At 47.2% G+C, this 11,148-nt stretch overlaps 1 protein-coding gene across 1 annotated transcript in view; it reads right to left on the reverse strand.

Annotated features, from left to right (window-relative positions):
- CPLX1 (complexin 1) overlaps window positions 1-10,215 on the reverse strand; it is a 103,955-nt gene extending 93,740 nt beyond the window's left edge. The window contains exons 1-2 of the mRNA XM_050328833.1: window positions 10,036-10,215; window positions 9,116-9,217 (exon numbers count right to left, since the gene is read on the reverse strand). Coding sequence (XP_050184790.1) covers window positions 9,116-9,146 — 31 coding nt within the window. The 5' untranslated portion in view covers window positions 9,147-9,217; window positions 10,036-10,215. The remainder of the gene's footprint in view (window positions 1-9,115; window positions 9,218-10,035) is intronic.
- Between the last annotated feature and the right edge of the window lie 933 nt (window positions 10,216-11,148).

Below are 11,148 nucleotides of genomic sequence, written 5' to 3' on the forward strand. Positions count from 1 at the left end.
AGAGGTTAAAAATACACGGGTTTAGACACGATGTCTTAGTCTCATGCAGTCTTTCAGTCTCGTTGACTCTGTCCTGTTCTTGGGATAAGGGATCCCTGCTTTTTAGGCACGGGGACTGGGAGAGACACCATCTAACCTAGAGATCAAGTGTCTTTCCCAAGCATACCCAGGGTTCTCCCACAGACAAGGCCAGCAGTTGAGACAACCATATTACACTCAGTTACCTTAAATAGAAGGTTCAGACTTCTTTTCTGCCAGTCAACTTTGCCTGAGCTCATCAGCAAAAAAACCAAGTGATAGATGCAGGGACACAGAGATATGGCAGCTCAGCTATTTTCCTAGGCATTGACACACATTTCTTTCTCTTCCCTTTTCCTTTAGTTGTTGTTTGCCTTCCCCTTCATTTCTCCAATTCCCTCAGGAGACTGGAGTCATCAAAATAGCTCCCCCATTCCCGAGTTGTTTTTTTTTTTTTGGTTTTTTGTTTCTTCACTTGTTTTCTACAGAAGGTAATTCACAGCCATTTGAATCCCAAATTTCTGTTGATGATGTTGTATGTTTGACATTCCTTCAAGGTCAGTATCACTGCAAACAAGCCACAAGACTCAAATCATGCTGCAAAAAACGTAGGTAGCTACTAAGCAGCTTCATTCTTAGAAGTAAAAGCAAATTCAAATTGCGAAAAAGATGCACAAAGTCATCAGATTAAATTTGTTGTTTGTATTAATGCACTTCTGCAGTGACAGCATCCATCCACCTTGCAAGCAGCTTATTTAAAAATACAGGAGAGAAAAAAAATCAATCCTCAAACTGCGCAGGGTGATCATTGATCTACGCCTAGGAGAGAGACACAATTTGTTTGGAGTATTTTATTTCTAATATGCACTGTGACTTGTACCATTGACAGATCACTAGTAACCTTGGCCATGTCTGTAATTGCAGGTGTTACCCTTTAGCAACCTACATGATCACCTGCTCAGCAAGCTGTGGAAACTTTCAGCCTTCTCAGCAATGTTCTACATCAAGAAACATGTACTGCAGCCACCAAAAAAACTAACCTGAAAGAAACGTAACTGACTTTATCCAAGCTCTCAAAATCAAACTGTAGGTGAGAAACTATGATGGCAACCAGCATAGTGCTTAAAGCAGTAAGTTAGAAAATGTTTAAGGTTCTGCATTGCCCTGATCAAGCACTTGATTTCAGCGCACAGAATGAGAATACAGAAGCCCTGCAGAGGTGCAACGTCAAAAAGAGGCACACCCAAGGCTATGGTAGAGTACTTTCTGTCCCACTTCTGAAAGAGGAGAATCAGTAAACTTGGAAGAGCCCTTAGCATTCTGCATCCGCAGCTGTTGGAAATGAGAGTAGAAACTGCAGCTTTGAGGGATTAATGTCCCAGTTACCACCTTCCGAGCCATATCCCCTCTCCAAGGGCCCGAAAAACTATGAATTCTCACCCTAGATAACACCAGACCCTGTACTGGTCTCTGGGTGTCAGCACCAGCCTCTACTCCCTCTCTTTCTTCTCTGAGCACTATCACATAATGTGCAGAGAGGGTACCTTGGCCTTCAAACAGAAGGGCAAGCACATACATTTGCATGTTACCCTGTGACATGAGACAAGCCAGTGGCAGCACGTTAGAGATCTATCCCTTTCCTTCTGCCGGCCTTTCTTGCTTATTGCCATTCCTCTTCCAGGCCTCCTCAACAATTTTGTGGACTTCAAAAACTGATGGAGAAGTTCTTAACTCCGTGCATCTGCCACATGCAATGTCTCATGCAACCATCTTGCTGCTAGGATGGATTTTTGTGCTGGTGGCCTTGGGGTGTGCCTCAGAATGAAAGAGACATTCCTGTCTTTCGTGAAGGCAGGATGCCTGTCTTCCCTTAATGGAGAGCCTTTGCAGAGTCACTTTTGGAGCCCTTTACTGCAGTGGTGAACCCAGACAGCCCTGATGGATTTGATTTCACAGCTTTGTGAATTCAAACCTTTCACTGCTAGTCAGAGAACAAAGCCCTCCTAGTACATCAGCATTCCTGTATATCACTCTTCTCTAAAGTCTGTCCTTCACTAGCATATGAGCAAGCACATAGATCTCCACAACTAACAACTGAACTACATTCTGAACTTCCTTCTCCTTAAGAACCAATACAAAGGCAAACCAGTAGCTTATATTTTCAGCATCCCATTTCACTAGGAAGATTTGAATTAACTGTAATGCATCATTCACTAGACTCCTTTCTGGCTCCAAATCCACTGCAGCAGAGAGCATTTCCTATGCAACACAAGCCAAAATTTCAGCACCGACAAACTCTATTTGTGCCAAAGTCATGCAGCTGGCAAGAAACTACCACTTTTCTCTGCTTCAATTACGGAAAGTGAAGAAAGCAAGTCAGAAAATTCTGGTGTACAGCAACAGATATTAAAATCAAAAGGATGCAGAACTTCCTTCGAAGTGGATAGAAAACCAAGGAGAAGCATCTTTTCTCTGCCATGAAGGAATCCTAGACAAACTACTTAATATAGGTTTAATTCCCTTATTTCTCCCTCTCTGAGACAGGAAACTTCCTGCTCATCCCTGTCACTCTACTCCAAGCAGGCTTTCAGCAAGCAGAGGCTCAGCAGGAGAAATCTTAGTTAAGCCCTTTGTGGCACACCTCTACAATCAGCTGAAGGTAGCACATTTCCTCCAAGGATACTAAATAAGCAACTCTGCTCTCAGTGCCTGCTTGCAAGTAAGACAAACATAAGTAAGATCCCAGCAGACACAGCTGAGAGCATTTGTATGATTCTAAGAGCAACAGACCCAACAGAGGCAGACAAATATAGAAGGCAGGTTTCTCAAAAAAGGAGTGGGAAGAAAGGACCTGGCTAGTTTTTCACCTCCTGGTCTGGGTCATGGATGGAATAAGTCATCTGACCATCACTGTAGTTGTTTCATTGCTATCATCTGAACAGCAATAACTCCTTGGAAGACATCTTGCTCCTTGGTGTTAAGGGGAATTCCTGAAGAACAAATTAAGCCCTATAGGTGACATTGTAGGATCTGGCATCAAATAAATTAAAAAAGAAGACTCAAGGCTGATACAGATTCATCAGCCTTGAACAGCATTTCTGTTTTGTTTTTGTGGAAGCACTGAGACACCTACACGTCATTTTCCTTTCTATCTTTGTCTTGGCAACAGACATCATGATTACACTCAATCAAATTTCTCAAAGAAAATCTCTTTGCCAGCAGTATAGATAAAAAAAAAAAAAAAAAAACCTATAACATCATTCCTTGTGAAAAACGTATCCATCGGATAGGCCACCTATCCCAGGTTCCTGCATCCTGTCACTGGATCCCAGGAAGAAGAGATCAGCACCTCCTTCACCACTTCCCCTCCTCAAGAATCTGTAGAGAGCAATGAGGTGACCCCTCAGCCTTCTTATCTCCAAAGAGGAAAAAAAACCCAAAAAACAAAAACCAAAACAAACCAAACCAAAACAAAAAAACACCCAACACTGAAAAAACCGAGGTCCTTAGCCACTCTTCAGAGTATATTCCTTCCAGCCATCTCACCAGCTTTGTTGCCCTCCTCTGGATGCACTCAACTACCTTAAAAACCTTGTTAATTTGTGGGACCCAGAACTGCAGACAATACAGGCAGAAGTTAGCTGAGAACAAAAGTGCCCCCCCAACATGTATCACATGCTACAGTGGCCTTGACACCTCCTGCCTCTTGTCATGTTCTTCAGTCTTCATGATTTGGATGCCCCTGACAGCAAAATGAAAGACCTCATGTGCTAAAGGTTTCAAGGATCAGACAAAAGAGATCCAAGAAGTAAATACCAGCATTATTTGTTGGCACTATGACTCGGAGTTCTGCATTACAGTTTCTGTCCTGCTCCAGAACTTCATACATTAACATAAACAGTGAGGCACAGCCTCGCTGGTGCATATATGAGGTGCCAGAGCAGGATGGAGGCTCTGCAGAGAACTGGAAATGTGACAAACGAGAGAGTGCATTGGAGAAGGAGAAAACAGAAACCACCGTGTTTATCTCACAGTCTGTTCCACCCTGGACAGGTCTGTATTGCCTCTAAATGCACTCAATCTAGCTGACTTCTTCAGGTAAAAATAAGGACTTAATCCCCACATCACCGGCTACTAAAATGCAGCAAATGCAGCAGCAGAATATACAGAATGTCACTGCTAAGATGTATGGTTTTCATTCAGGCTTATCTGGCATTCACAGGTACATCTTCACTAATGCAGGTTTACCACAGGGGCTGCTTTTTCTGAGTTTATGGACAGTGACTTAAATCCCATTACCTCCAAGAGTGTTTAAATCTCTGTCTACCTTTAAGCAAGGGGACTCCCTCTGGGCTGTATTTTGTTGTATACATAGCTGGATCAAAGTTGCTGGTAAAGGACATGAAGCAGGCAGTGCCTCCCTGCTGACATATTCCAGATGGCAATCTGGCTGCATTTGACTTCTGCCTACAGTATTTTAAGAGTCCTTATGAACTAAAACCAGTGTCCACCAATTCTTGACAGCTAAAGCAGTGAACGTGAAGTAGCAATCCCCATTCTACACTGCTGCCAATAAAACAGAAAATCATGCCTGTAATGTCTATCACGGTGAATATCTATCCAGAAACCCAGATGTTCCCTTCCTTCTCATGGGGCTTGCATTGCATAATGAATACAAGGGGTGCTGGAAGCTGGAAGAAGAAATATAGACAGTACCACTCATATGAATCATTATATGTGAAAGGAGTTACCAGATTTATCCACAGGCTGACATTAGGAAAAGTCAATATTTAAGGCAGGCATCCCAAACTTATCCCATCGAGTTCTTGCCATTTCTCCTCTTCATGGCAATAAAAGTAGTGCATTAAAAGGGCTCTGCACAACCTCGTATAATACAGAGTTAGAGCTACAGTGTGTTCTGTTCATCTTCACGGCATTCTAATCTGCAAAAATGTGGGTTTCTACAGGAAGAAATCTCTCTCTCCAAACACAGCATGATTCAAACTCTGACAAGTCCTCCTCCCTTTCCACAGGATTTCCTCTTCTCTTTTTCATCCAAAAATGCCTCAGACCCTTGGCCCTCAAGTGACCCAGTAACAGAATGACACCCTGCAGAGCTTCATGAAATTCACTGTCTCATATTTCAAGCCGGTTTCCCTATTTGTTCGAAGAGGAAGTGATACAGTGCAGTATAGCATGGGAGTCAGGTGTTTCTTCACCCTTTGCTTTCACACAGACTTAATAAATAAACAATGCCCACTGAAAAGATTATAGCTAAACTCCCCCAGGGCCCATTTCAGGTCCTCCACTTCCAGCTTTTTCCTAGGAAGTCGTTCACATTGGTCATGATGACAGCAGTCCAGAGCTCTGACCGGGCTTGGTAAAGAGAACTTCTAATGTAAAATACAGTCCTGAAATCACTCTGACTGTCTTCATTTGGTGAACTGTCACACAGTTCCTGTGAACAGGAGCAGCAAAGTGACCAATCAACCTGGCTACACACCTGTGTCAATGTCTGCTGATGTGGCACTGTACAAAATACTCCCTTGCTGTTACTTCTGTGGAAGAAGCAGCAGCTTTAAGCCTTTAGGTTTCCTCTTGCTGTTTTATTCTTGTCTTACACAGCTAATCAGCATCAAGACCTCTCTATGGATTCTGTCACTGTCAGACAATAAATGGAGTGGCTGTTTTCCAGAGTGTCGAAAGGTCTGAGAAGTACCAAAAATCAAAACTAACTAACTAAATAAATAAAAGCCACGGTACCAAATTGGCCAAATAAGCTAATATTTTTTACTGCTTTTCCTGGACCACAGTCTCCATTGCTAATGACAGGGTCAAGGACTCTGCCATCAAGGGGCCAGGGATTTGCAAAGACACATTTTGAGCTAGTCAACCTCCAGGCATAAAATGCTGCCAGCACCACCAGCAAAATCCCGGTGCTGGCAGTACAGCAGAGGATGACCTTCCACTGCACAGAAGCAGCAGGCTTTTGCAGACTTTTAATAACAAGTTAAGGGAAAGGACACATTCTACTTCAGCAATACAGTAACATATCAAACCAATTCCACAAAAGCTAGATTACCTAATCACACAGGCTTCGAAACAGAGCAACTCTACACCACATAACTGCCTTCTCTTGCTTGTTAATTTAGCTCACCTAGCTTTCAAAACACCTTGCTGCCTCCTTCCCCTCTGACTGGCAAAACTCCAACGAAAAACAAATCTGATCATCCTGTGCCATTAGAGACAAGGGTAACATCTTCGAAGTTTGCTACAAAGGCAATGGGAAAACTCGCACAAAATTGCTAGTTTAGAACAGTAGAAGGCTACTGTTACTGCTACTTAGCAGAGAGTGAGACCTTCTCATCTTCAATAAGGCGAGTGAGGAGGCCGGAGAACCTTGATGCTTTCCCCTTCAGTACCTCCTCTGATCACCCCAGTAAGACAAAACCTGGTCCCCAAGTCCTCTCACGCTTCAGAGTCCTGCACAGTCCTATCCAGCAGGGAAAGCTCAAAAGCACCCCACCTGCACACCGTTCTCAAACCCAGGCTCTTTCTTAGCTATCATAAGCTCTGTCCTAAGCCCCACTTTGGTGCTGGACACTCGGGAAGAGAAAATTGCATACTCATCATGTTCAGTCAAGGACACCCAGTTGACCCTCAGCCTTTGTGAGTTGTCACCAGCTGAGATAGTTGAAGGGTTAAACTACCAGAGCTGTAGGTGGTCTGTAAGCAGTATCTATAGCAAGTCTGATTCTCTGTAAATTAGGGGGGACCTTACTGAGAAAATTGCACTACTTTTTTTCTTTCTTCTAGAAGTGCCAGAACAGATTTTGAAAATGGGATAAGAACTACTCGAAAAAATCTTATCAGACAGCCAAATTAATTCAGAGATGTTCCAGGAAAAGCCGCATCAAACTAAAATCAAAGAGCCATGAAATCCACACAAAGGCCTCCGTGAGAGTGAGGATAATAAAAAGGTCACCAGCAGATCACACCACATATTCTAGCCAAAGCACGCCTGTCAATCACTACAGGTTTGGTGCTTTGCTCAGTTTCAGCATCTCCCTTTGGATGTCAGAACTGGTATACAAAAACGGTCCTGGCCCCATAATTTAGGAAACAAATTGTAACTTTTAGTCCTGGGCTTGCTGTGCCAGTGTGGCCAGCTTGCATGGTTTGCATCAGCTTTAACTCTAGTGAGAAACGAGTGTCCAAAATGACCTTTACTTTCCATATTACATTTGCACTGAGAGATCCTGTTTTTCTTCATTGAAACTATTTCTAATTTAAAAGTAGGACTCTGCTTAATGAATTAGTATTTCCTGGATTTTACCACTCTGCAGAGACTTTTCCTTTATTGAGTAAGTGGGCAAGTTCCAGACACATTAAGTCATCTGGCAGAGGAGCTGGTGCCCTGGGCAGCATCTTGAAAGGCATCAGGAACTCTGACTTCACAAAAACATGCTTTTCAAATTTGCCTTCTCAGCAAGCCCTATTACCATACAATATCAATCCTGACCGTGGCATGCAACACCGTATTAGAATGAATGTCTTCCAAGAGTGAATGCTGTTAAGCACGGGCACACATCACTTCCAACACAAGGTTAAGTCACTAAGCTGCAATAGAAGGCACGCATCTCAGCTGATATTCTTTTGCTGCAGCCCTCCTCCCCCTGCCTTTAACTGCAGTCTCTAAGCAGTTATTTCCCTGTAGTGGATTCATGAATCTTCAGCTGCAGTAGCTGTATCTCCAGTTTGCAGGTACATTTGTTCACTTCTGTGCAAGCAACCTTATTTACACCACAGTGAACAGTGCAAAAGCTGCACATCTCAGAACTATTTTTTCTTCAAAATAGGCACTGTAGAGTAATGAAACATAGCACTGCTACCACACACAAACCATTATCTTCTCACACATATATCTTCATATATTTCTGTTTCATGCAACCGAATTAGTCCCCTTCTTCTCCAGTTTCATCTTCCTATTCAAAACACCCTAGCTAAAACTTGCTTGCTCTATTCTTAACTGTGAGAGTTTTGCTCCCCTGGTGAAAAACACCCACCACTTTCAAAAACGAAAACAATTTTTCCATGCCAAGGGAGAGAGTCCTGCAGCAAGTGCTGAAGTTGTATATGACATCAATATCACCACACATTAAACATTCACACAGTCCCTCAACTGTAGAGTTTCTTCAAAGGAAAAACAATGGAAAATGCACACATGAGAAACAGTACAAGAGATAATTACTTCCGCTGGGGCCAACTATTCCAGTTCCCAGTAGCAGCCAGCATTGCCCCAGTGACAACATCGCTTTGACCGAATGTTCAGGTCAAATAGCCTAGGAAGGCAGCATAGCTGGCAGAATGAAGGCAACCTTATTCCCACATGCTTAGGTGTTATTTTCAATTTCACACGCACACCTTTTCTGTTTTCCACTATTAGGTTAAAATAATCCCTCAGACATGGAAGCTAGTATATTGAAACACAGAGAAGTTTGGCCTCAAACCCAGGTATGGTGTGTAGGGGCACTTTGCTACCATTTCCCTCCTTATTGTGCCAGTGTTCTTATTAAAAGTAACTCTCAAAATGCCAGGTACAAAAATTTCTGCACTGGTCGTTTTTTGTTCAAGATGTAGCCAGTGTTTGGGGCCAAGATGAAAAGAGGGCTCACACACCAGACAAAATGCCACTCTCTCTTTGGGTTTACTCTGCTGAAACCAGTCTGAAGCCTTTATAATGCCAGCCTCAGTGCCATGGCACGAACCAAACCAAGACCTGCACACTCTACAGCAGGATATGCAGTCAGCTGGTAGGGTGCCAAATGAGGCATGACCCAGGCTCTGCACACCTTTTGTGGGAGGCCCCTTCTCTGACATGGGGCTTTGGTCTCTGCTTGTTGCTGCCCTCTCCTGCTCACACTCTTCAAACACTTTACACTGGGATCATGAATCAGTGACAAGCATGCTCTTCAAAGTCCTTGAGGAGCTCTTCCAGCTGCAGACCCCCAGCATTGTAGACCATGCCCTCTCTTTTCAGGTGCAAAGGGGAGAGGAGGGAGGGATTCAAGGCCCCTCATATGCTAACCACGCTTACCTCCTAGAGCTTGCTTCATAACAAAATCCATGATGAGGGCTTTGGGGTGCTCCCACCTTCACACCTCACATGCACAGAGACCAGGAATCCTTGGAGAGCAGCCTGCAAAAGGGCACAGTCAAAAGAGGAATAGTGTCTCTAGGAAAAGAAAAGGCTAGTACCCAGTCTTGCTCAGCTCTCTCTCCACAGCCTTCTCCCCCTTGTCTGAGAGCAGACAACTTTCCAATTCTCCAACCCTTCAGGCCTTGCTTTGCACGACAAGGCACCTGAGGAGTAGAGCTGCGTGCTGGTGAGCGGTCACCGGATGGGAGGAGGCAGGGGAATGCAGTGGTTCCTCCAGACAGGGCAAGTGGCCGGGAGCAAGGAGGAGCAGCAGTGCGGTGCCCCTCCCGGCTTGTCTCCTGCAGACGGGCAGGAAGGGGTTAAACCTTTGAACTTTCTTGTTTCCCCGCCTGCCTCTCGCCCTCTCGGTTTTCGGAGGGTTTGCTTCGGAGTGGCAGCTCCGCCGGGGACCGCCGAGGGGGCATTTGAAGGTGAAGCGCCCTGCAAGTGCCCGGGAGGACAAGCGGAGGATGCCGGGGCGATCCGGGTGCGGACGCAGCCCGGGTGGCGGGATGGAAAGCTCAAACGCGGGGCAGTGGCCCCCCCCCCACCCGAACCCCTCGGAAAGCCCCCAGCGCAATGCCAGAGGGGGCTGCCACCTCCGCAGGATGAGCCGGGAGGTCTCAAGGCTGAGACCGGCCGGCCGCAGGTGCAGCACAAGCATCCCCCGCCGCGCCGGCCGCTGCCACCCCCGCCCGGCTCCGGCACCGGGTCTCAGCCGTGCCAGCACCCGTGGGGGACGGGAGCTCTCCCCGTCCCCGTGTGCCCACACCCCGCCTCTCCTCTCTGCCCCTCCCGGCACGGCCCCGCGCCGGTACCTCGCTCGGCGCTGTGCTGAGACGGGCCGGGCCGGCGGGAGGTGGCTGCGGCTCCCTGCGCTCCCCCCGAGGCTCCGGCCGGCTCCCGTGCGCCCGAGGGCTGCCGGGGAAGTTGCGGGCGCAGCGTGGAGGAGAGGGAACGACTCCAGAGCTTCTCCCTACTTTTCCCCCCCGCGCCCCTCTTTTTATCACAGCATTTCCGGACCATCCCACCGACACGGTCCCTCCTTCCTCCTCCCCTCGTTGCGGGAGCTGGACTGTCTCCCTCCCCCTGCCTCCGGCTCCCCCGCCCCTTCCCTGCACCGCCCTGGCCCCTCGGTGCTCGCCGCGGAGGAGGCCCCCAGCGCTCCCCGAGCCCCTCGGAGGGGTGCCTGTGTTTGCACGTCCCCCACCCCGGCCCCGACTGTCTGCAGCAGCCAGGTGTCCTTGTGCTTTGCCGTGGGGGAAGGAGGCGAGCTGTCAGCTCGTTGTTGCCTTTTGCAATTGCTTCCATGCATCTCCTCGGGAGTCAGTGTGTGTGCCAGGGGAAATCTCTGCAAACACGGCTTCCTGCAAAAGGGGGAGGGTGTGGGAAAGCGTTCTGCGTCCTCTGTTCTGAGTCCTTCACGGGGATCCCCTCTCACTCCCTAAGTCCTGGAAGGAGTTGGAGAGGCAAGGAAGAAGATAGGGAGGGAGCAGACCCTTCTCTTTCCTCCTGCTTCGACTCGGATTTACTGTGGCCGGAGAAGAATCGCCGGCTGCTCCTCTCTGTGCTTTCGCTAACCAGGTTGGGGGGAGGGAGGGGATGTGAAGAGGGACGGGAGGGGGAAAGAGGAAAGTCGCCTCCCTGCGATTGCCGGTTGAAGGACGTGAGTGCAGCGATCCGTTGTCCAGCCCGGATTCGGGACGGCATCTGAAGGTGAGGAGGAAGGAGCTGCGAGGGCTACGTGACAGAGCAGAGCAATGCCCTTTCACGGCACCGGCACCCACCTTTAGGGATGCCTACAGCCGGCTTGGAGCGGGGTGGGGAGGGGACGAGTTCTGCTGCTGATCCACCCTCCTGTCGCCAGCAGGAGAGGTGGGACATCAACCCCCAAAGTAACCTATATGGGTCTGAAAGGAGGGAGGGGGCTA

This window comes from Myiozetetes cayanensis, unplaced genomic scaffold (assembly GCF_022539395.1).
Source record: "Myiozetetes cayanensis isolate MyiCay16 unplaced genomic scaffold, myiCay2020 scf4, whole genome shotgun sequence".
NCBI classification, from domain to species: domain Eukaryota; kingdom Metazoa; phylum Chordata; class Aves; order Passeriformes; family Tyrannidae; genus Myiozetetes; species Myiozetetes cayanensis.